This window comes from Microcaecilia unicolor, chromosome 5, assembly GCF_901765095.1.
Source record: "Microcaecilia unicolor chromosome 5, aMicUni1.1, whole genome shotgun sequence".
Lineage (NCBI taxonomy): Eukaryota > Metazoa > Chordata > Amphibia > Gymnophiona > Siphonopidae > Microcaecilia > Microcaecilia unicolor.
Window position 1 is genome coordinate 354,560,113 of NC_044035.1, and position 25,773 is coordinate 354,585,885.

The following is a 25,773-nucleotide window of genomic DNA, read 5'->3' on the forward strand; positions in this document are numbered from 1 at the left end:
CTTTGATTGTAGCCACAGAAAGGCGGTATATCAAGTCCCATCCCCTTTCCCTTTCTGTCTGCTCTCTGCCATCGGTCAGGGTAGTGGTAGGCCTGTATGAGTAGGAAGGCAGCAGAAGACACATACGAGAGAGAATCAGTTAAAGGAGTGGTAATCTCTCACTTATTAATGCTTTTTTTGTGTGTGTGTATGGTTTGTTAACAGCCTGTAAGATTTAAATAATATTTGTAGTGGCTTGTAGGAGCTGATTTTTAATTTGTCCTAGATTGAACAAAGGTTCCTGGTGCAGCCATAAACAGATCTGTAAGCCTTTATCAATCCTGCTTCTTTCCTTCCCAGTCTGTCCTTGTAACAGCGACTTCCTTGTCATCAAGCAGATGAATCCATTATGAGTGGGTTGTGTCCATCAACAAGCAGGGGGAGATAGAGAGCACTGAAAAACCATAGTGCCTCATGGCCAGCTAGCTCCATCTGCCTTTTCAGTATTCTCTATCTCCCCAGCAGGGTGGATGCAGCTTGTTCAAGCTCCTTCAGAAATCTGCCTGGGGTGGCTCCTGTGCTGTTGCCAGTTGTAGCAGGGGTGTTGTGGCTGATGGTGCCCACTTTAAAGGCACATAGGTATGCCCTTTCCCTGCCTTACCCGGCCCCCAATGTGGATGTAGACACATAGGCAAGTCCTGTCCCTGTCTTTGCCCACGCTGTGGATGCACGCTACTGGTCCTCCAGAGTGGAAAAAGTTGCCTCTTACGCTGTTGCCTCTAACTTTCCTCACAGCGTCAAAAAAAAAAGTCACTTCGCGCTGTAGCGCTGCGATCCAAGAAAAGAGTCTTTCCTTCAGTTTGTGCAGCAGATCGGAGCTCTGTCGACTCGATCCAGAGAGGTAAGAGCATTTTGAAGGTCCTCTGGGGTGGGCCCGCGTTCGGGGCAATTTTGGCGCGAATCTGCCATTTTGAATTTCCCGCCGTTTTCGGCGATGGCTGCGGAGGTTGTAAAGCGCTGTTCCCGTTGTGGCAAGCGCAGATCAGCAGCAGGGCTCTGTAAATCGTGCTCTTCTGACGTCAGAGCCGGCCCGAGCATGGCGAGCGAGGTTTCTTCCCGCTCCGTGGAGCTGACAGCGGGCGCCATTTTGGAACAGCATGGCGCGACCCCCGCTGAGGCGGAGGGGTGTGAGCCTGGAGGGGAGCCTCGCATGGAGGCTAATATGAGAGCCGTTTCCCCCGGACTGGAACCGGGAGGCCAGGGTGAGCCATTCTCCCCTGAATTTGTTTTGCTGCTGCATAAAGCATTTATGTTAAAAAGAGCTCTCCCACAGGGGTCTCAATTGGCCCAGCTGCCTGTGTCCCCTCCAGTAGAGCCCGGCCTTGAATTACCGTCAGGTGTGTTTTCCCCTGACAGGTGGCTGCAAGACAAGCGCAAAAGGGTGGATTCCCCTTCAGAGAGTGACGCCGCCGCCCCCCCCCCCCCCCCCCGGTGGTCGGGATGTGAGGAGTCAGAGGGGTCTGGCAGGCCCTCGTGGTCTGGAGAGCCAGAGGAAGGTGCAGGATTGCCACTGGATCCGGATGATCCTTCCACTATGAGCTGCCAGCGCTGATTTCTAATGCACTGCAGGCCCTCTCTATTGAAGATCCTGCGAGTGCTGAACTCTCCTCTGCTAATCCGAGGATGACAAGTACTAAGAACCCAGCTCGAGCCTTTTCTTTGCATGACTCCATTCAAGAGCTTATTTCAGCTCAATGGGCTGACCCCGAGGGGCCTTTGAAAGTCACCAGGGCTATGGGGCAATTATATCCTCTAAGTGAGGAGAATTTGGCGCACTTAGCTGTGCCTAAAGTGGATGCCCTAGTCACAGCTGTGACAAAGAGAACTACCCTCCCAGTTGAAGGAGGAGTTGCCCTGAAGGACATGCAGGACCGACGCCTTGAATCAGCTATAAAGCGGTCCTTTGAGATTTCAGGCCTATCCTTACGAGCGTCTGCATGCAGCTGTTACGCTGCCCGAGCCTGCCTTGCTTGGTTACAACAGGCAGTGGAACAGCCCGCAGATGGAGCGGAGCCCTTTGCGGAGGTGGCACCGCGGATGGAGTCGGCCTTGTCTTTCTTGGCTGATGCTCTTTATGATCTGGTCAGAGCTTTGACTAAACAGATGGCTGTGGCGGTGGCGGCTCGCCGCCTGTTGTGGCTACAGCATTGGGCGGCTGACATGGCCTCTAAGCAAAGGTTGGTGAAGTTGCCCTTTCGAGGCCTTCTCCTATTTGGTGAGGAGTTGGAGAACATTGTTAAAGGCCTGGGGGATGCTACACTCTAGCGCTTACCCGAGGACAGGCCACGGCCTTCCTCCAAGGGTCAGGCGGTTCCCTCCTCTTAACAGACCTTGCTTTAGAGAAGCTCGAAGGTACTGCCCGGGGCGTTCTGCTGGGTTCACTTCTCGTGCTCGTTTTCAGCAGAGGAACTCCTTTCGCTCGGACAAGCGTTCCGCAGCAGCTGGCTCAAGGCATGGAGTTCAAGGGCGACCCTCTCAATGATGGTGCGCCGGCCCTCTCCTCACTCCCTGTTATAGGAGGACAACTTTCCCTCTTTCACGAGGAGTGGGCCAAGATTTCCTCAGATCAGTGGGTCTTGCACCTGATCAAAGATGGCTACAGCATGGAATTCAATCCCACGATAAGAGATGTGTTTGTGGAGTCCCAATGCGGTTCTGCCGCCAAACAGGTGGCGGTAGAGGAGACCTTACAAGGCTTGATTCACCTAGGGGCGGTTTGCCCAGTGCCTCCCGCCGAACTCGGCTCTGGCCGTTACTCCATTTACTTTGTGGTGCCGCGAAAAGGAGGGTCTTTTCAGCCAATCCTAGACTTAAAAGAAGTCAACAAGTCTCTGAGAGTGTGGCATTTTCACATGCAAACCCTGCGCTCCGTCTTTGTGGTGGTACAGCCAGGAGAGTTTTTCACGTCTCTAGACCTGAAAGAAGCTTCCTTGCACATACCGATTTGGCCCCCGCACCAGAGGTTTCTGCGTTTTGCGGTGATGGGAAAACATTTCCAGTTTCGGGCCTTGCCTTTTGGCCTCGCCACAGCTCCCCGAACCTTTTCAAAGGTAATGGTGGTAATAGCTGCCTTTCTCAGGCGAGAGGGTATCCGAGTTCACCCATACCTAGACGACTGGCTCATCAGAGCGGACTCGGCAGAAGAGAGTCATCATGTGGTCTCAGAGTGGTCTCAGTACTGTAATCTCTGGGCTGGGTCATCAATTTAGCCAAAAGTCACCTGACCTCCCTCTCAATCTCTAGAATATTTGGAGTTCCGGTTCGACACAGCCTCTGGGTATGTATACCTGCCCGAGCAAAGGCGGTGCAAGCTTCAGAACCAGGTCCGTCTGCTCCTGAGGATGCCTCGCTCGCGAGCTTGGGACATAATCCAGCTGTTGGGGTCAATGACGGCCACCTTAGAAGTGGTGCCATGGGCGAGAGCGCACCTGAGACCTCTGCAGTGTTCCCTGCTTCAACGTTGGTCTCCAATATCTCAGGATTATCAATGCAGACTCACGTGGCTCCCTGCGGCCCGGCTCAGTATGGAGTGGTGGCTCTCAGACAGCATGTTGCAGCAAGGAATGCCGCTAGCACTCCCCGATTGGTGCCTGGTGGTAACAGATGCCAGCCTGAAGGGCTGAGGTGCTCATTACCAGGGAAGGCATGCCCAGGGTCTCTGGACACCCGAGGAGTCGGCGTGGTCCATCAATCGCTTGGAGTTGAAAGCAATATTTCAGGCGCTTCTGGCCTTTCAATTGACCCTGGAAGGATTCGCTGTCAGAGTTCTGTTGGACAACACGACAGCAGTGGCCTACATAAATCGACAAGGTGGCACTCAGTGTCAAGCACTGGCCACAGAGGCCGCTCAGATATGCCACTGGGCCGAGCTACATCTGCAGTTTCTGTCAGAAGCTCACATTGTAGGTCAGAGCAATGTGCAAGCCGATTATCTAAGCAGGAATCAGATCGACCCAGCGGAGTGGGAACTTGCAGACGAAGTATTCCTGCAGATCTGTCCCAAATGGGGGACGCCCGTAGCGGATCTTATGGCCTCAAGCACAAATGCCAAAGACCCGTGCTTTTACAGCAGATGGAGAGATCCTCGCTCGGCGGGGTTGGATGCCTTGGCTCAACCCTGGCCTCTGGGCCTCCTGTATGTGTTCCCTCCATGACCCTTGATAGGGCGAGTTCTCCTGCGGATTCGGCTACATCAGGAGAGGTGGTTCTCATTGCCCCGGATTGACCCAGAAGGCCGTGGTATGCGGACCTCCAGCAGATGCTGGTAAAGGCTCCCTGGCCGTTACCTCTGGTACTGAATTGTTGTCACAGGGACCGGTAACCATGGAGGACGCCTGCCGCTTTGGTCTTACGGCATGGCTATTGAGAGGGCGCAATTGAGAGACAAGAGTTATTCCAGTTAAGTCATTTCCACTCTCCTACAGGCCCGCAAGCGTTCCACTTCCGTGGTTTATGCCAGGATTTGGTGCCAATTTGAGGCTTGGTGTGCTTCTAAAGTGATCACACCCATGCGGGCTTCTGTCTCGCCGATACTTGACTTTTTGCAGGATGGTTTACACAAAGGCTTGGCCTATAATTCCCTGCGTGTTCAAGTGGCAGCCTTAGCATGTTTTCGAGGGAAGGTCGCTGGCCTCTCTCTGACTGCTTGCCCGGATGTGGCACAATTTCTCAGAGGGGTGCTTCGGCTCCATCCTCCCTTGCGGGCTCCTTGTCCGGCCTGGAACCTGGGGTTAGTTTTAAAGGCCCTTCAGTGTTCACCCTTCGAGCCGCTTAGGCAAGCTTCGGAGAAGGATGTGACCTTAAAAACGGTCTTTTTGCTGGCCATTACATCGGTGAGACGAGCATCTGAGCTCCAGGCGCTGTCCTGTCGAGACCCATTTCTGCAATTCTCAGAGTCCGGAGTTATGGTACGTATGGTGCCTTACTTCATGCCTAAGGTGGTTTCAGCGTTTCACCTAAACCAGCCTATTTTCCTGCCTTCCTTTTCTAAAGAGGAATTTCCAGAATCATTTGGGCAGTTGCACCTTCTGGATGTGCGAAGGGCTCTGTTGCAATATCTGCGCATGTCAAATGCCTTCAGGACCTCTGACCATCCTTTTGTTCTATTGTCAGGTCCGCGCTCAGGGTCTCCAGCGTCTAAGGCCACTATAGCCCGTTGGCTCAAGAAGCTATTTTTTCAGCATATTTGCTGTCTGGCCGGCCTCCGCCTGAAGCCTTTAAGGCACATTCCACAAGAGCGATTTCCTCTTCCTGGGCGGAAACTGGAGCACTATCTCTTCAAGAGATTTGCAGTTCTGCAACATGGGCTTCTAAGCTCTCTTTCGCCCGACATTACAGGCTGGATGTGGCTGCTAGGAGGGATGCGCGTTTTGGAGCACAGGTGCTAGCGCGTGGTGTGGCTTGTTCCCACCCTATCTAGGGATTGCTTTGATACATCCCACTCGTAATGGATTCATCTGCTTGATGACAAGGAAGGGAAAATTAGGTTCTTACCTTGGTAATTTTCTTTCCTTTAGTCATAGCAGATGAATCCATGAGCCCTCCCTCAGTGGTTCTTTATGTGACTGTTAATTTTATGTTCAGTTTTTCCTGTAGATATGTTCCCTCATTGGGAGAAGTTGGAAAACAGGATTTCTGTTCTGTTACAGGAGGTTGAGTTCGTCCCTCCTTGGAATTGTTGCTCCTGTTGTGGGGCGTTCATCCGCTGTTAGGAAAGTTCATGTTGTTATGCTTTGCGGTGTCACACTGCTTTGGAAGCTTCAAATACTGAAGAGGCAGATGGAGCTAGCTGGCCATGAGGCACTATGGTTTTTCAGTGCTCTCTATCTCCCCCTGCTGGTTAATGGACACAACCCACTCGTAAAGGATTCATCTGCTATGACTAAAGGACAGAAAATTACCAAGGTAAGAACCTAATTTTCCCAGTCTGCCTTTCAAAAGGAGGACCACAGATGCTACCATGCATTGCAATAAAATCCACAGTAATCCAAACCTAAACAGAGATAATGTGACCTCTTATCTGTGAGCCAGCTCTTCTTTTAAAGTAACAAGACTGTCCCTGTTATTTCATGGCAAAACTCATGTTTATTTTTATATTTTAACTCTTTTAGGGCACCCCTGCAGTGGAGGAACTTCTGCCGCCTCCACCTCCACCAGACCCCCCAACAGAAAGTGCCTGGGAGCGAGGACTCAGGCATGCGAAAGAGGTACACAAAGAGAAGCAATAGTACTTTGCAGTTCGGCAGACAGTATAGGGTCCATGAAAAAAAAAAAAAACGCCTTGGTGCTTGCATTTTACTTGCCCATGTTTAAGAAGATTTTCAGCCAAAGTTGGAATCCTAAATGTTTGGCTTAAACTGTTCCTAAATTTAGGAACCTGAAAAAGAGCAGCAATACATTTGCTTTGATTTATGATCTTAAGTTCAGTTCCTAATATTGATGGTGCTAAGTTACTAACTTTTTCTCCATTCAGCTTCCATTGCATCCTACTTTTTAGGAACCGATATGTAAGAGTTAGTAAAACTAGGATGAGAGCAAGCATTGATGATGCCCAATGCTGGGTCTCCTCCTCTCTTACCTTCCAACTCCTATGGTCACTTCCCAGCTCCTCTTTTTCATATTCCCACCCAAACTGCTTCTTCCTTGCTCCTTTCCCTCTGACTCCCTCTTCTTCCTTCAGTGCCCCCTTCCTTGAAAATGTTCTTCCTAACCCTATTTTCCTTCATACTGGATTGTCTCCCTGCCTCCTCCCTCCTCATATCTCCTTTCTGGTGCTCAGCTTTTAAACACCCCTGTTACGAAATTCCTAGTCACTAGCCAGGGGTTACCCCATGGCTACTCAGAGGGTCCATCCCCAGCACAGCTCAGGTCTGCATGCACCTGCCGCTTATGCTCTACACTAGCACCCTCCTCCCACCGACTGGGTCACAACCGCCTCTGGGCGAGTCTTACAATCCCAGGTTATCCCCAGTGATTTCTATGTTACTGGAGGCCACACTCCCAGAGGTCCCTCAGTTCCCAGAAAAGCACTCACAGTCCCAAATCACAAACCACCAGGATTCTTTATGAGTCCAGACAGGCAGAATGAACAATCAATTGTGTTTATTCTCATAAAAGTATTGAACAGTGGAACAATAATGTGCAAATAGCAAACAGTGACAAGTAACTAAAAAAAATGGATTAATTAGAAAACTGACTAACCATCTATATACTGTCTAAACAGTACTTGGGAAGATCAGGATATAATTGTTTACAGAACCTTAGCAAAGAGATCTGTCTCCCTCTTCTTCCTGGCTAAGACTGAAGCAACAGGAAAATATCCAATAAATTGTACAGGCTTAAAACACACTTGCTTCACAACCCCCCCCCCCCCCCCCCCACCCCCACCCCAGTGTTCCTATCCCAAGTACTCTGTCTCCTTCCTGGTCCCTAATTCGGTAGAGTGCAAAATAGAAAGGCTGCCTTGGATTAGGCGAAATCTTACATGGGGTTGTGCTCTATGGCTGACAGGTTGTATTTTCATCTGTGTGCACTGGATCACTGGGCATAGTAGATGGGCTAGGTGATCTTTTTCTGCTTTATTATGTACTGCTTCCTGGGTTTCCTGTCTCCCTGTTCTCTGCCTCCTATTCCTTCTCATCTTACCTTATTTGGAGGGAGCCCCCTGGCGCAGAAAGAGAGAGAGTATTTCAAGCTCTGATAATAGTTGCAGTGATAATTCTTGTGGAGCCTATGATCCAGTTTGTGCACACAGGCCCATTAGAGACAAGTTTTTCCACATGGGTTTCCTTAGGAGGAAGGGGCAGTGTTGCCATTAAACCTGTGATCATGGCTTGAATCACAGGGCTCATGATCTTCATTGCAGTGCTCCTGTCTGAAGATTTCTTTGCTGGCAGGCTGGCCCAGTACTGAGCTCTGTTTTAACCTCTGGGCAAGCCTGTGGTATGGGGGCCCAAGCAGTTGTCCTGGTTGCTTTTATATGTAAGTGCGCAGCCCTACTAAATTTTCAGAGAGGCTAATTTAAGTTGGACAGAGATAGGCATGTAAGCCATATGAAAATTGCTAATATTTTTGGAGTGGAATTATACACATTCAGACTATTAATTATTTGTTATTAACAGAACAAACTCATCCCCTTATTTGAGTGAATTACAGCTTTATAAATGGTCTCTCTCACTTCGGAGTCTTCCGAGTAGGCTGTTAATTACTGCACAAGTGGCCTAGTGTTCTTTACTTAAGACTTGATCAAAGAAGTTACCATTCCTATTTAAAGTTCCCTTAGGTGTTGCAAATTGAAAAAGTACAAAGAAATTTGAGATCTAAGAGCGGGGAGGGGGGGGGATATTATTAAAGATACGTTGATGTGCTACATTTTACTTGAGATAGCCGTGTAAATGCATAGTGAGATACCAATCGAATAAATATGTTTTCTTTGACCCAGCTCAGTTAACAGTGTTTCTAGCATCAAGGCAAAATAGGGGTGCTTAAAATGTTATTCTCCCTTTAATTGAGAAATTTAACACTGAGTAATGTTACCTGTTAGCTTTTTGTTTGCTTTAATCTTGAAATTTTTGCCTAATATATGTTCCATTTCTTAATATCTTGCTCCAAATATGTGGACTTGAGCGAGAAATTTCAAAACCATTGCTTTAATAATATTGTATTCCTGATTAAACTATATGTGAAATGTATTGCTTTTCAAAACAAGCTTTGCTTGACTATAATTGTAAAAGCTATAAATAAAATAATAATAATAAAAAAAGATAGCGTTGAACCTACATTCTTGTATTGCTGTTACAGCGCTGCGTAACCCTAGTAGCGCTCTATAAATGTTAAGTAGTAGTAGTAGAAGGAACATTGAGCAGACTGCCTAAAGCAGTGTTTCTCAGCCCACTCTTAGAGGCACACCTAGCCGTTCAGATTTTTAGGTTTATTGCAATGAATATGTATGTGATAGATCTGCATTAAGCAGGTATTCAGTATATGCTTGTTAAAAAAATTTCTGGACCACCTTTCCCAACAAAGCAACAAAACATGCTAAATGAAAAGAATGGTTAATAATAAACCACAAAAAACGGAATAATAATCCTAAAACTAAAATATAAATCACAAAAAAAAAATAACAAAACCAAACAAGAGAAACCTCAATGTCCACCTCAAGCTGTGGCAGTAAAAAAATTATATATATAGATATATGTGTGCATGTATGTTTGTTTGTATATATATATATATATATATATTTATTTTTTTTTTTTTTTTTGGGGGGGGGGGGCCCTGACTGAAATTTCCTTGAAGTTTCATCACAAAGTGGCTGAAGTAAAGTCTTCAATAAAAAAATAAAAGAAGGCTGAACATTCACATCTAGTGATTTCCAGGTGTGAATGAGAAACAGGTTGAATAGTGAAGAGATTTGTATGATGATGTATCTCATACATATTTGTTGTGATAATTCTGAAAACCTAACTGGCTGGATGTGCTTCCAAGAGAGGGTTGAGAAGCACTGGCCTAAAGAATTAAGTGAAGTTTTATATTAATTTTAGAAAAAAAGCCGATAATGTGGCTTTTTTGTGAATTTCTTTTAAAATGATTGTTTACATAAATGGAAAAAAGACATATTTGTAATGGAATTTAGGAATGGGAGGTTAAGAGTTAAGAATTTTTAATATTAGTGCCATGGATGAATATGTAAATCATGTTCTGAATGCTATTGCATAACTATTCTAAATTGTAATTTATGTTTGTGGTGTTGATTATCATCCGCCTTGAACCTTGTGAGTTTAGCAGAATAAAAAATGTTAATTTAAATTAGATTTTTAAAAATTTAGAATGAAGCAATAGGTAGGTTTCATTTATGGAAATGTTAGTAGTTACAAGCTGAAGGTGGCGCACAGCCCCCCAACTCCCGTCTCGGCTTCTTCTATTCACGTAGTACAGTTGGCTCCGTTTCTGTATGAAACACAGCTTCCTCCTGGATTTTGGGGCACGGCTCCTTCTCCTTTGCATGTATGCCCAACTCCACTTCTGAGCTTGAGGTGAGATTTAATTTCAGGAAGTGAATTGCCTTCCTCCTCTGGTTATGTCTCAGCTTCATCTTTGGAGTTATTCAAGGCTGTCTCTGGATGCATGGTTCAGTTCCATCTCTGATTATGGAGCGCTGCTCTTTGTCTGCGGCTCAGCTACATCTCTGGATGAGGAGCACTTTGCCGTTCGTGGAGGTGGAAGTGCATCCGCCTTTGAATGTGAACAACAGCTTCGACGCTGTTCCATATCCGACTCTCAGACTGGTCTTGTCCTTGTCATCTGTGACTTTCCCACTTTGCTGGGGAATTTGTTCTATCTGGAGAGTGCGCATCTGGTGTTTTGTAGTGCACAGCTCAGCCCTTTCTGTGCAGAATGTCGCTAGCTGGCATCTTATTTCAGCTCATCCTATGTCTATAGGGTTCTGCTTGGCTCTGAGCCTAGGGTGCAGTCTCACCCTATCCTGTGCCTCAGCCCAATCGTGCGACAGGATCCTCCCTGTGTTATGTCGGAGTTCTCCTGTGGGCCTTCATGCTCGAACTGGCTCCATCTGTTGCATGGTCAGCGTGACTCCAGCTCAGTATTTTTTGCTTGGTTCCATCGCTAATTTGAAATCTTGACAGTGTTCTGTGTAGGTCCCATTTTTGTGTCTCGGAGTTAAGGATGACTATCAGCATGGTGCTGCTATTGTTGCCTGTGGTAGTATCTATATTTCCATTTCTATTAATCAGCCATTGTTTCCTCCTTTCTTCGGGAGGAAAATCATCCTGAGAGTTTTCATCTGTTGCTTTATATCATAGTTGCTGTGGGCTTTTGTGGTACCTTCAGGCCACCAATGGATATCTGGGTGTGTTCTTCCTTCCTGATACTGGTGGGCCCCAGTCGAGGCAATGCAGCCTCAAATGCAGTCATAACTCTCTGGAGTCGGGCGCCTAAGCGTATGTCCTTTGGGCACATCTTCTCTTCATTCTTTTCTATGAAGATCCCCTATGTTGTCAGCATTTAAAAAGGAGGCCGACAGTCGCTCAAAAGCGCATGGTTTGAGATAAGGTGTCTTTCAAAAGATATCACCAAAACAGGGAAGATAGGGTATCCTGATAGTGAGGTTGCAAAAGAGACCGTAGTAGATCAGGTGTCCTTAAATGACAAAAGATTGCAAATTAATACTGTCAAGTACTGCGGATGATATAAATAGGAACAATAAACATAGTTTGAAATGTCTATACGTGAATGCCAGAAGCCTAAAAAATAAGGTGGGAGAGTTAGAATATATTGCAGTAAATGAAAAATTAGATATAATAGGCATCTCTGAGACCTGGTGGAAGGAGGATAACCAGTGGGACACTGTCATACCGGGATACAAATTATATCATAGTGATAGGGTGGATCGAATTGGTGGAGGGGGTAGCATTGTATGTTAAGGAGAGCCTTGAATCAAATAGATTGAAACTTCTGCGGGAAACAAAACACATCTTGGAATCACGATGGATTGAAATCCCATGTATAAAGGGGAAAAGGATAGTGATAGGAGTGTACTACCGTCTGCCTGGACAGGATGAACAGACAAATGCAGAAATGTTAAAGGAAATTAGGGACGCAAACAAACTGGGCAACACTATAATAATGGGTGATTTCAATTACCCCGATATTGACTGGGTAAATGTAACAGGGCATGCTAGGGAGGTAAAATTCCTTGACGAAATCGAGGACTGCTTTATGGAGCAGCTGGTACAGGAGCCGACGAGAGAAGGAAAAATTCTAGACCTAGTCCTTAGTGGAGCGCATGATCTGGTGTGGTATGTAATGGTGCTAGGGCCGCGTGATAACAGTAATCATAATATGATCAGATTTGATATTAGCTTTGAAGTAAGTATACACAGGAAATCCAATACTTTAGCATTTAACTTTCAAAAAGGAGACTATGATAAAATGAGAAGAACGGTGAAAAAAAAAAACTTAGAGGAGCGGCTGCAAGGGTCAAAAATTTACATCAGGCGAGGATGCTGTTCAAAAACACCATCCTGGAAGCCCAGGCCAAATATATTAAGCATATTAAAAAAAGAGGACGGTAGACCAAACGACAGCCAGCATGGTTAAAAAATGAGGTGAAGGGATCTATTAGAGCTAAAAGGAAAATGGAAGAAGGAACCAACTGAAAATTATTATTATTAGCATTTGTATAGTGCTACCAGACGCACGCAGCGCTGAACACCTGACACAGACAGTCCCTGCTCAATAGAATAATAAGAAACAGCATAAGGAATGTCATGTCAAATGCAAAGCACTGATAAGGAAGGCAAACTTTGAAAAAAAGATTGCGTTGGAGGCAAAAACACATAGTAAATTTTTTTTTAGGTGTATTAAAAGCAGGAAGCCGGCAAAAGAATCTGTTGGACCGCTAGATGACCAAAGGGTAAAAGGGGCGATCAGGGAAGACAAAGCCATAGCGGAGAGATTAAATGAATTCTTTGCTTCGGTCTTCACCGAGGAAGATTTGGGAGAGATACCGGTGCCAGAAATGATATTCAAAGCTGACGGGTTGGAGAAACTGAATAAAATCTCTATAAACGTGGAGGATGTAATGGGGCAGTTCTACAAATTGAAGAGTAGCAAATCTCCTGGACCGGATGGTATTCATCCCAGAGTACTGATAGAACTGAAAAATGAACTTGCGGAACTATTGTTAGTAATATGTAATTTATCCTCCAAATTGAGCGTGGTACCGGAAGATTGGAGGGTGGCCAATGTAACACCGATTTTTTTTTAAAGGTTCCAGAGGAGATCTTGGAAATTATAGACCAGTGAGCCTGACATCGGTACCAGACAAAATGGTAGAGACAATTACAAAAAACAAAATTACAGAGCATATTCAAAAGCATGGAATAATAAGACAAAGCCAACATGGATTTAGTGAAGGGAAATCTTGCCTCACCAAACTTACATTTTTTTGAAGGGGTGAACAAACATGTGGATAAAGGTGAGCCGGTTGATATTGTGTATCTGGATTTTCAGAAGGCATTTGACAAAGTACCTCATGAAAGACTCCAGAGGAAATTGGAGAGTCATGGGATAGGAGGTAGTGTTCTACTGTGGATTAAAAACTGGTTAAAAGATAAAAACAATAGAGAGTAGGGTTAAATGGTCAGTATTCTCAATGGAGAAGGGTAGTTAGTGGGATTCCCCAGGGGTCTGTGCTGGGACCGCTGCTTTTTAACATATTTATAAATGGCCTAGAGATGGAAGTAATTAATGAAGTAATTAAATTTGCTGATGACACAAAGTTATTCAAAGTCGTTAAATCGCAGGAGGATTGTGAAAAATGACAAGAGGATCTTGGGAGACTGGGCGTCTAAATGGCAGATGACGTTTAATGTGAGCAAGTGCAAAGTGATGCATATGGGAAAGAGGAACCCGAATTATAGCGACGTCATGCAAGGTTCCACATTAGGAGTCATGGACCAAGAAAGGGATCTAAGTGTCGTCGTTGATGATAACGTTGAAACCTTCTGCTCAGTGTACTGCTGCAGCTAAGAAAGCAAATAGAATGTTAGGTATTATTAGGAAAGGATTGGAAAACAAAAATGAGAACGTTATAATGCCTTTACATCTCTCCATGGTGCGACTGCACCTCAAATATTGTGTTCAATTCTGGTCACTGCACCTCAAAAAAGATATAGTGGAATTAGAAAAGTTGCAGAGAAGGACGACGAAAATGATAAAGGGGATGGGACGACTTCCCTATGAGGAAAGGCTAAAGCGGCTAGGGCTCTTCAGCTTGGAGAAAAGGCGGCTAAAGGGATATATGATAGAGGTCTATAAAATAATGAGTGGAATGGATAGACGTGAAGCATCTGTTTACGGTTTCCAAAAATACTAGGACTAGGGGGCATGCAATGAAGCTACAATGTAGTAAATTTAAAACGAATCAGAGAAAATCTTTCTTAACTCAACGTGTAATTAAACTCTTGAATTCGTTGCCAGACAATGTGGTATTGTGGTAAAGGCGGTTAGATTAGCCGAGTTTAAAAAAGGTTTGGACGTCTTCCTAAAGGAAAAGTCCATAGACCATTATTAAATTGGACTTGGGGAAAATCCACTATTTCTGGGATAAGCAGTATAAAATGTTTTGTACTTTATTGGGATCTATTGGGATCTTGCCAGGCTTGATGGACCTTTGTTCTGTCCCAATATGGCAATACTTATGTCCTCGTGGCACACGCTTTCCAAACCTTGTCCAGTTGATGGTTTCAGCTAGTTCTTTGTCCGATTCCCACCCTACTTACGAACTGCTTTGCTAAATCCCTCAAGTCTCTGGATTTATCTGCTGATGATGACAAGGAAAAAAGAATTATGCCTTACCTAATTAAATTAGTCTTCTTTAACTAAGGGAAAGAAAATTATCAGGTAAAACATAATTTTTTTTTTTTGTCATCAGAAACAGAGAAATCCAGAGACGTGAGGGAGGAAGTGATGTCAGCGGTACAAATGGTGGCTTGAAACGAAAGCTCCTGAAACAGCAACCACGAAGCAATAAATAATAGCGTGCTTTGCACCACGTTGAAAGGCGAACCCCGGGGAAAAAGTGGTGAAAGAGCGGGGCGCAGGCAATGATGGCCTCGGGAAGTGCTAAAACAGCCAAGCTGTAGGCGTTTGCATTCAAATGCAAAGAAGCAAAGATGACGCAGCAGCAGGAAGAAAATGGCGCGCGAGTGAGCGGAACACAGAAGGCCGGCCAAGAAGTCTCGGCTCTCGTAGAGGGCAGTGTGGAGAACTTACCATAGCAGGAAATCTGGTCAAAACTCTGCACCTGGTTCCAAGAGATCAGCACAGACCTGAAAGAGGTACGTCAGGATATAGCTACCTTAGGTGTGGATCTCCGGGGAGAAATGGCGGAGCTGGGCAGCCGCGTAGTGGAGGTGGAGGCAGGCCTGGAAGAAAATGCGGAGGTGATGCAGGCCCTGGAACAGCGTATGCAAGGACAGAAAGCAGACACTCAATGTCTCCTGGATAAAGTGGAGGACCTTGAGAATAGAAGCCGGTGAGCTAATATACGGATACGGGGCATACCCAATCTCCCGCACTATTTGAACTGTGAGACGGTGGTACAACGCATAGCGGCCCAGCTACTGTCGGAGCCGGACAGTCCACGAGATCCAATGTCCATACAGATTGAGAGGGCACATAGAGCGCTGGGAGGCCGCAAAACTAATGCGCCCAAGGACATAGTGGAATGCTTCAAAGAATATAAAACAAAAGAAGCGATGATGCAGAAAGCGAGAGAGGCTGAGCCATTCTATAGAAATTTATCATGATTTGTCCTCCACCACCCTTAAAAGACGCAGTGAACTTAAACCCCTGACTAACCAGCTGAGAGAAGCAGGGATTCGATATAAATGGCAACATCCATTCGCACTGATGTTCTACAAAGAGGGCAAGTAATGCAGAGTGGGGTTGATTGATGACGCGCAAGAATATCTGGTGAATGAAGGATCCGCGGAGGCTACTGAGACTACGCAGAAGGCTAACCAACCAAGGAAAGACAGGCCTAAATGGCAGCGGGTCTCCCAAGGAAAGGGACAATTGAGGCGTCAACTATCAGATAAGCGGATGACCCCATCAGCGAATACGGGCTGATTATGGGATTGTAACCAGGGGTGTGCTGGTAAATTTTTAACAGGCTGTTTCTCCGGACGTAGCCAGCTCTGCAGTTGGAAGGGCCAGGGGTGGCTGGGGAGGGGGGGGGGAGCAACACTTGCCTCTCTCTCCTCCCTCCCTTCGTGCGGGCACGCTAGGCTTACCTTTGCTGGCAGCCAATAAATGGACTGCCACCACTCCCAACGTCTTGCTCTGAGCAGCATGCTGGAACTTCTCTCACATGCTTGAGAAGTCCCAGCCTGCTGCTCAGAGCTGGAAACAAGGAGCAGGGAGCAGCAGTAGTCTATTTACTTGGCTTGCAGGGCTCAGCATCCCCACCAGCAAAGTAAAAGATAATTCAGCAGGGGGCCTAAGCCCACATTTTGGGAGCCAGTTGTTAAAGAAGCCATGGAGGGCCCTGCTTTAATAACCGGCTCCCAAAATTCTTAAAAACTTAACAACCGGCTCTTGTGAGCCTGTGAGAGCCTGCTCCAGCACACCACTGATTGTAACCCTATGTGACGAAATGTTGTCAGTCTGAGTCGGGGGTTGATTTACAGTGAAGGTACACAGCTATGTGGTGCAAAGAGGCGATATGATGAAGGTTGCTGACCTAAGGATGTGATTTCCTCTTAAATGGACATGCTATCAATGGGTAAAGAGGCATGTCTTATTGGATAAGGGGGGAGGTAGGGAGGGTAGTTGGGAGGGGAAAGAGAGGGTGGGATAGCACAAGGTGGTGGGTTTGTAGACAGGGTAGAAATAGAATGATATGTCTGTGTGTACTTACGTGTGCGAGGCCTCAACACTCCCCAGAAAAGAAGACAGGTGTTTAGAGAAATGCTGTGTTTGAAAGCAGATGTAGTGTTTCTTCAGGAAACCCCACTTAAAGCGAAGCCATGAACATCTGATGAGGAATAGGCGCTTCCCCATAATACAGTGTGCTTCAAGTCTAGACAATAAAAAGACACGGGGAGTGCTGGTGGCTTTGTCTGGAGCTCTCTCCTGGTGTATACATAAGACAATAAAGGACAAGGTAGGCAGATATGTCCTGGTGGTGGCATCCCTGTATAATATATTTTATACTTGACAGCTATGAGAAAGGGACATATTAAACTGTTCCAGAAAATATGGCAACCATATGAACAAATGAGAGATGTGCTACTATCACCACCATAGTGCGGGAGGGGTGGGAGGAGGGGGTGAGAGGGATGGATGGGGGGTAAACTGAGTTGGGTCATAGGTAACTGTTTTGATGCTATATTTGAAGGTGTATGTATGAGATATGGCTATCAATGTTTATGTTAATAATTAAAATGCAATAAAAATATTTGAAAAAAAAAATCCAGAGACATGAGATATAGCAAAGCAATCCTTTAGAAAGGTGGGACAATGACAGTGACCCTGTGAGCACCTCAGACCCAAATGACGCTTCTGCCCATGCAGCTAGTTCAAGTCTGTAATGTTTTGCAAAAGTGCAAAGCAAAGACCATGTTGCAGCTTTACAAATATCCAAGCCACTGTTTGTTAATCTGCCCAAGAAGCTCTACTTAACCTCTAATAGAATGTGCCCTTTACCCCTGTGGAAGCTGTTTACCCTTAAGGTTATAAGCTGAAGAGATTAGTTCCTTGAACAAATGTGCTATGGAAAAATTGTTTTACTTGATAATTTTCTTTCCTTTTGTCACAGCAGACAAATCCAGAGTCCCACTCTTTCACAAGGTTGACATGTTTCTCTGCTTAGGTTTCTTGCTGTGGTTGCCTGTGCATTGTTCTGCTAGTTGATAGGTTATGCCTCATTTCTGTGAGGAGGGAGAAGTATTGGCCTTACTATTCCTTCTGCTTTGTTACAAGAAATACTGACTGACCAAGGAGCATATTGTCCTACGTGGCAGAGATCAGTTTGGTACTCTCTCTCTCCACCTGCTGGTAGATGGTCATAACCACAAGTCTCTGGATTTGTCTGCTGGTTACTAAAGTGGCTGAGATAATAAAGGCTAAAGAGTTGGCGTTCCTGAAGTACAGAAAAGTACAGAAAGACTCAAGAAGAGGAACTCGGGGAGGAATACCGGATGAAACTGAAAGAAGCCAAGAGAGATACGTCTGGCGAAAGCGCGAGCGGAAGAACAAATGGCTAGAAATGTAAGGAGGGGTGACAAAACTTTCTTCAGTTCTATTAGTGAAACGAGGAAGACTAAAAAGGGAATTGTAAGACTGAAAGATGCTGAGAACCGCTATATAGATAATGATGAAGAAAAAGCAAATTTGCTAAATAGATACTTTTATTCTATTTTCACAGAAGAAAATCCTGGAGCAGGACTGCAATGGACTGGCAAAAGTACATGTGAGAATGGAGTGGATATAGCACCGTTCACGGAAGAGAGTGTGTATGAACAACTTAAAAATCTAAAGGTGGACAAAGCAGTGGGACCGGATGGGATCCACCCCAGGATATTGAGGGAGTTCAGAGAGGTTCTGGCGGGTCCTCTTAAAGATTTGTTTAATAAATCCTTGGAGACGGGAGAGGTTCCGTGGGATTGGAGAACGGTGGAGGTTGTCCCTCTTCACAAAAGTGGTGATAGGGAAGAAGCTGGAAACTACAGGCCGGTAAGCCTCACTTTGATTATTGGAAAAGTAATGGAAGCGATGCTGAAGGAAAGGATAGTGAATTTCCTGGAAGCAAATAAGTTGCAAGATCCGAGACAACATGGTTTTACAAAAGGGAAATCGTGCCAAACGAATCTCATTGAATTCTTTGACTGGGTGACCGGAGAATTAAATCAAGGATGTGCTATGGATGTAATCTACTTAGATTTCAGCAAAGCTTTTGACACGGTTCCCCACAGGAGGCTCTTGAATAAACTAGACAGGCTGAAGATAGGACTCGAAGTGGTGAACTGGATTAGGAACTGGTTGACGGGCAGACGCCAGAGGGTGGTGGGAAATGGAGTTCGCTCGGAGGAGAGAAAGGTGAGTAGTAGAGTGCCTCAGGGATCAGTGCTGGGGCAGATTCTATTCAATATATTTGTGAGTGATATTGCCGAAGGCTTACAAGGTAAAGTTTGCCTTTTTGCAGATGACACCAAGATTTGCAACAGAGTGGACACCCCGGAGGGAGTGGAAAGCATGAAAAAAGATCTGCGGAAGCTAGAAGAATGGTCTAACGTTTGGCAATTAAAATTCAATGCGAAGAAATGCAAAGTGATGCACTTAGGGAGTAGAAATCCACGGGAGACGTATGTGTTAGGCGGGGAGAGTCTGATAGGTACGGACTGGGAGAGGGATCTTGGGGTGATAGTATCTGAGGACCTGAAGGCGGCGAAACAGTGTGACAAGGCGGTGGCCGTAGCTGGAAGATTGCTAGGCTGTATAGAGAGAGGTGTGACCAGCAGAAGAAAAGAGGTTTTAATGCCCCTGTATAAGACGTTGGTGAGGCCCCACCTGGAGTATTGTGTTCAGTTTTGGAGGCCGTATCTTGTGAAGGATGTTAAAAAAATGGAAGCGGTGCAAAGAAAAGCTATGAGAATGGTATGGGATTTGCGTTACAAGACGTATGAGGAGAGACTTGTTGACCTGAACACGTATACCCTGGAGGAAAGGAGAAACAGGGGTGATATGATACGGACGTTCAAATATTTGAAAGGTATTAATCTGCAAACGAACCTTTTCCGGAGATGGGAAGGTGGTAGAACAAGAGAACGTGAAATGAGATTGAAGGGGGGCAGACTCAAGAAAAATGTCAGGAAGTATTTTTTCACGGAGAGAGTGGTGGATGCTTGGAATGCCCTCCCGCGGGAGGTGGCGGAGAGGAAAACGGTAACGGAATTCAAACATGCGTGGGATAAACATAAAGGAATCCTGCTCAGAAGGAAGGGATCCCCAGAAACGTAGCCGGTGGTGGGAGGCAGGGCTGGTGGTTGGGAGGCGGGGATAGTGCTGGGCAGACTTATACGGTCTGTGCCCTGAAAAAGACAGGTACAAATCAAGGTAAGGTATACACAAAAAATGACACATGTGAGTTTATCTTGTTGGGCAGACTGGGTGGACCGTGCAGGTCTTTTTCTGCCGTCATCTACTATGTTACTATGTAAAGGAAAGAAAATTATCAGGTAAAACAATTTTTCCATAGCACATTTGTTCAGCTTCCTGAGAGGTAAAGGGAATTTTTTATTAGAGGTTTAGCAGATCTTCTTGGGCGGAGTCAAGAGCAGTGACTTGGATATTTGTAAAGCTGCAACTTGGTCATTGCTTCACACTTCTGTAAAGCATTACATACTTAATTTAACTGCACAAGCAGAAGTGTTGTTTGGGTCGCTCAGAGGGTCATTGTCATTGTTCCACCCTTCTTAAGGATTACTTTGCTACATCTCACAGGTTCTGGTCTGGTAAGGATGTTAAGGAAGGAAATATTTATTCTTACCTGTTAATTTTCTTTCCTTTAGTACTTCTAGACCAGTCCAGAAGCCCACTCATTACATTTTTCTCACTTTTTTCTTGTTAATTATTTTACGGTTTCAGGAGTAGGAATTTTCCTTCTGTTTTCAAAGTTTATTTATTTGGATTTATTTGCCAGCTTTTTGAAGGAATTCACTCAAGGCGGTGTACAGTAAGAATAAATCAAACATGAGTAATAGGCAATTATAGCAGTAAAAATAGTCAAATAACAATACAAAGTATGGCATTGTATACTACGTACAATGTCAACACAATACGTCACCAGGTATCCTTGGCCTGGATTGGCCACTGTCGTGGACAGGATGCTGGGCTCGATGGACCCTTGGTCTTTTCCCAGTGTGGCATTACTTATGTAGTTAATGATGGTTGACCTCTATTGGGCTGCTGACGCCCATGACTCTATCATTTCAAGTATTTTATACAAGTTCAAGGAAAGCAAATTGCTTTTTCTCCACTGCTTTGCCATTTGGAATATTGAGCGCACAAGGCTGCATGGTGTCCTTACAGGGCAGAGCTGACAAATCATTAGCCTCTGTCTCCATCTACTGATTGTGGCAGAAACCGCAGGTTCCTGGCTTGTCTGGTGGGACTAAAGAAAAGAAAATAGGTAAGAATAATTTTTCCTTATGTTTTTTTTATATCTACAGGTGTTAAAAAAGGCAACAATTCGTAAAGAGCAGGAACCAGACTTTGAGGAGAAAAGGTTCACGGTGACCATTGGGGAGGACGACCGAGAATTCGACAAAGAGAATGACTTGTACAGAGAGTGGAATTACCGCATTACCAGAGACGTTGTGCGAGAGGCAGGGTATGGCAACTCTTAGATCCTCATCCTTTTGGAGGAAGAAGGGCCAAGACAGTACAGTGGAGCTGAATTTTCTGCCTCTGGCAAGTGATGTTCCTTTCACAGTAGGCAGTGAGATTAATGCTTATGGTACTGAAGTGGCTTTACTCAGTCTGTGATGAGAGCCTAGATTGGTTGTAATTGAACAGTCTCCTGGAATTTCAGTCATTATTAAATGGACAATATCCTTTGAAAAATAGACTTCAATGTAAAGAACATGATATGGAGATTTTGAGTGTTCATTCAAGTTGTGCAGAACTTTCTGGAATCATATGGGGAATCACTTCCCATGTTTTGAATTGTCCTAAGGGGAGTAGTGGTAGGAGAGTCTGGGGTCAGACAATTTTCATAAGGGATAAAGCACAGATTTGGACAAGCTATGCGGACACTGAGTACCCTAGTTATTTTCTTAGCAGACTGCAGACCCCAAAGCTGAGACTGTTTGTCCAAGAGCATTTGTTTAGCTGGGAGTTGTCTTGTCACTTTTGTGCAGATTTATGACTGTCCTTTCTTTCTTTCTTTCCTTCCTTCCGTCCGTCCGTCCTTCCTTCCTTCTTGAAACACTTTAGCGAGGTGGACTACAGAGAAACCATTAGCTATGGGTAAGCAGATCATCTAAAACGTTTTCTCAAATGGACCTGTATTAAATCTTCTCATACATTTATTTCCATCTCTTTGCCATTTTGTTGTAATTTTTATTTGCATATTTAAAATTAAACAGAAAAAATGTTATGAACTATAACCAAGAAAAACAAAATAATACCCTGAAATTCCAGTGCACAGAGGAAAAGAAAGTAGCCAGCACAGAAAAAGAAAATATGGAAACAAGGAAAATGTCAAACCACAAACATATAAAGACATTTTTGTACATAACATACCTACCCTCAAAAGTGACAATTCAAGATGAGATATTAGCACAAGTTTCCCTCTGCTCTATAAGCTACTTTAGCTGTTCTGGATCCCAAAAGAAAATGTCCACCATACCAAATGACACATATCACAGGAAACTTTAAATAAGATCAGCCCCCAGTACAGACAAGGGAAGGGAAAGCGGATGGGATTTGATATGCCCGTGTTAATATACTGCTTTCTGTGGTTACAATTAAGGCAGTTTACATATTACATAGTAACATAGTAGATGACGGCAGAAAAAGACCTGCATGGTCCATCCAGTCTGCCCAAGATAAACATGTGTATACCTTACCTTGAATTGTACCTGTCTTTCTCAGGGCACAGACCGTATAAGCCTGTCCCGCCTCCCATCACCGGCTCTGGCACAGACCATATAAGTCTGCCCTCCCCTATTCTCGCCTCCGAACCACCAACCCCTCTTCCCCCCCACTTATTTTGTACCCGGGGCAATGAAGGGTTAAGTCGCAAGGAGCTGCAGTAGGAATTGAACCTGGCATTAACCACTAGGCTACTACTCCACTCTAGATAAGTACTATCGTAGAGTCCAAAATGCTTTCTTTTTTTGCTTTATCCTTTAAGTCATGAAGTGGAGCAGTGGACCTAATGGTTAGAGCAGTGGGCTGAGAATTAGGAAAAACAGAGGTTAAACCCTACTTCGGCTCCTTGTGATCTTGGGCAAGTGACTTAAACCTACATTGTCTATGATACAGATTTAGATTGTTAGCCTCCTGGCTGGGGACAGGGAAATTCATACTGTGCCTGAATGTAATTCTCCTTGAGCTACTGCTGAAAAGGGCATGAACTAAATCCAAAATCCCTTCCTTCATAGTAAAGCCTAACTTTCTGATTATAGAATAAAGCATGATATTCCTTAAAGAGGTGGTGGGGGGTGGAATAAGCCCTCTGTGACCCAAGTGTGAAAGACAGAAGCAAGGTTTCTCTACAGACAATCAGGAGGATGCAGGTATCACTAATGGAGCCTGTTTTGCTGGAGATCTCCCTTGGCTGAGAGAAAATTTTTTTTTTTGAATTGCCATACTGCCCCTGCTTCCCAGTTTCATCAGTCTGCTTTTATGGATACAGACAGTTCTACCGCTCTCCCTTAGGTCACCGCACACAAAAAAAAAAAAAAAGCAAGCAGGAAACAGCACTTACCAAAGCCAGTAAGAAGAGGAAGTGACCGCCGATATTGATCATGGCCATAGTATACCCTTCTCTCAGTACGTCTTCTACTTGAACCCCTGCAGGTCCAACTCATACATAGAGGATGGAGCCAAATCGGTTTTGACAGCTAATTGTTCAGTCCTTTAGTGTTTTAAAAAGAAGTAATAACAGTACCAGTCAATGAAATCCTTCAAGATCTACAACTTTCCATGTGGAAGACCGCTCTCTCTGTCCCTCCTACTTTGAAATATTTTGGCATGTAAATATAAGGTTCTGTTGGCACTGGGATATGAATACACAGGAAAACACGTCCATGTGAAGTCCAAGAAGAAAGAAGAAGTAGAGAGTGTGCCACAAGCTTTAACACAGGGGGTGTGTGTCACAATTCCTTGATTGCACCAAACAGAGACCCAACACGGGGCGCCTGCCTCAGTGGTTAAAAATACAATATCTGTGAAAAAAAATATACATACAAAAAACATGATTTGATCTAATAACAGAACAAAAATGAAAAAAAACGTTATATAAATTAATATAATAGAGGACTACAATTGCATAAAAAAAACAAAGCATGTCATGTAGATAGATTTAAAAAGGCATTAATGTACATTATAAAGTCAAACATTTGTCTGCAATGTGGTATCATACAGATGTAGCTGGGGATACGCATATGTGAAGGGCATGAAAGAAGAACAGTTGAATATGAATGAAACCAACTAGGAGTGGCCTAGTGGTTAGGGTGGTGGACTTTGGTCCTGAGGAACTGAGTTTGATTCCCACTTCAGGCACAGGCAGCTCCTTGTGACTCTGGGCAAGTCACTTAACCCTCCATTGCCCCATGTAAGCCGCATTGAGCCTGCCATGAGTGGGAAAGCGGGGGGTACAAATGTAACAAAAATAAAATCTGTGAAGCGGTACATGGTCTACTGTGCATACCTTCAGTAGACAGTACTGCCTGAACCAATCTTCTGCCCAGGATATAGCTTTTGGACAGGCTGTTTTGCACAACCTCTTAGCTTATTAGCTTTTCGAACTTTCAGTGGATAGTATTCCTCCTCCCGTTTCATTTTTGGGCTATTGACAACATTGTCAAACAATGAGACAGCCCTTAGCTCTGGAATCACTGGTGGGGTGTGCCTGCATCCCAGTGATTGTCTGCAGAGAAAGCAGAGTTGCTTAGATATGATAGAAGTTCTCCATAAAATAGCAGAAGAATGCAGCCACACTCACCCTCCCTCCTACCCAACACACACACAAAAAAAAAAGTATTGAAAGAAAGAGGAAAGCACAATTCTGATATTTTTAAGAAATTGATGTGAAAGGGGCAGATGCTTAAAGCAAGTCAGGCTTTAGCCAGTCTAAATGAAGTTATTTTGCGGCTAATGCACAGAGGCTTTCAGCCAGTGCTTTACCGTGCATGGGAAGCAGTGACTGAAAGTCCTGTGCTAATGAGCTCGCTAGTATGAAAATGAGTACATTAGCAATTTTGTGCAGTGAATACAAACCTGGCTCACAAAATCCCCTGCCCTAACAACTGGAAACTAACAACAGCTCTGTCGTTAGGGTCCTATGCTAACAGTGCCTGACCGCTGATTGGCTCAGGCACTGACAGGAAAGTCAAAAAAGCAGCACTCCGTGGCCCCTTAGCCCCAAACCCTTCCCTGAGCCCGAGCCTCCCTTAACTAGAAAAAAAAACCCCAGTGGTCTGATGAACCACTCCCAACCCCCCAAGCCTAAAAGAAATCCCTAGTGATGCTGTAGACCCTCCTAACCTCCTCCCCCCCCCCCCCCCCCCAAAAAAAAAAAAAAAATGTTTGGTCCAGTAGAGGTGTCCACCAGACAACCAGGGATTTATTTTTAGTTGAGGGAGTGGTCCACCAGTGAATGTTTAGGTTGTTGGGAGTCGAGAGGGGTCTACTGGACCACCAGGGAGTTAAGCACATCTGAGCCCCCCTCTCCCCAACCCTCATTCACTGGACATGCCCTCAAGAGCTGCTCCTACTGCAAAGCTCTTGTGGGCATGCACTAGGAGCGTTCGGACCCCTTTACTGACAAAGTCTCAACGCTAACAGCATGCATATAATTTGCATGTGCATCTCCCGTAAAGAGACTGTAAGGGGTTGGGGTCCGTGTTGCAGTGCAGGAATCCCCATCAAAACAAGATTTTTCTGAGCTATTTTTGGTTTATAAGGTTCTATCTTGGGCAGCCTACAGTACTTTTCAGATCTTTTGACTCCCTATGTTCCCGCATGGACCCTTTGGTCTGCATGACAGGGTTTATTGGTGCTCTCATCTCCTTGGGAAGATAGTTTTGCAGTCTCTTAGAGGAAGCCTGTTTATTGTTGCTGGACCTAAACTTTGGAACAGCCTGCCTTTGAATATCTGGCAAAAGGCAACTATTCCTTAAGCAGTGTTTTTCCAAGTCCAGTCCTGGAGTACCCCTTGCCAGTCAGGTTTTCAGGATATCCACAGTGAATTTGCATACAGTGCCTCCATTATATGCAAATCTCTTTCAGGTATATTCATTGTGGATATCCTGAAAACCTGACTGGCAAGGGGTACTCCAGGACTGGACTTGGGAAACACTGGTTTAAAGGACTGCTGAAAGCCTTTTTTGTTTACAACAGCATCTAGCCCTTTAACTCTGCTCTCCCTGGGATCTTTTTCTCCAAAATCTCTAGGATTTACTGTGTACATATTATGTATAT

General features: G+C 44.9%; 1 protein-coding gene across 7 annotated transcripts in view; it reads left to right on the top strand.

Moving 5' to 3' along the window:
• The window catches only part of ZC3H18 (zinc finger CCCH-type containing 18), a 170,028-nt gene that overhangs the window by 54,696 nt on the left and 89,559 nt on the right, over positions 1 to 25,773 (top strand). For 5 of the 7 annotated variants that reach the window (XM_030204577.1, XM_030204581.1, XM_030204579.1 and 2 more), the window contains exons 5-7: positions 6,150 to 6,245; positions 20,793 to 20,953; positions 21,559 to 21,591. In XM_030204577.1, coding sequence (XP_030060437.1) covers positions 6,150 to 6,245; positions 20,793 to 20,953; positions 21,559 to 21,591 — 290 coding nt within the window. The remainder of the gene's footprint in view (positions 1 to 6,149; positions 6,246 to 20,792; positions 20,954 to 21,558; positions 21,592 to 25,773) is intronic. The other 2 variants (XM_030204580.1, XM_030204583.1) reach the window with 1 other exon arrangement.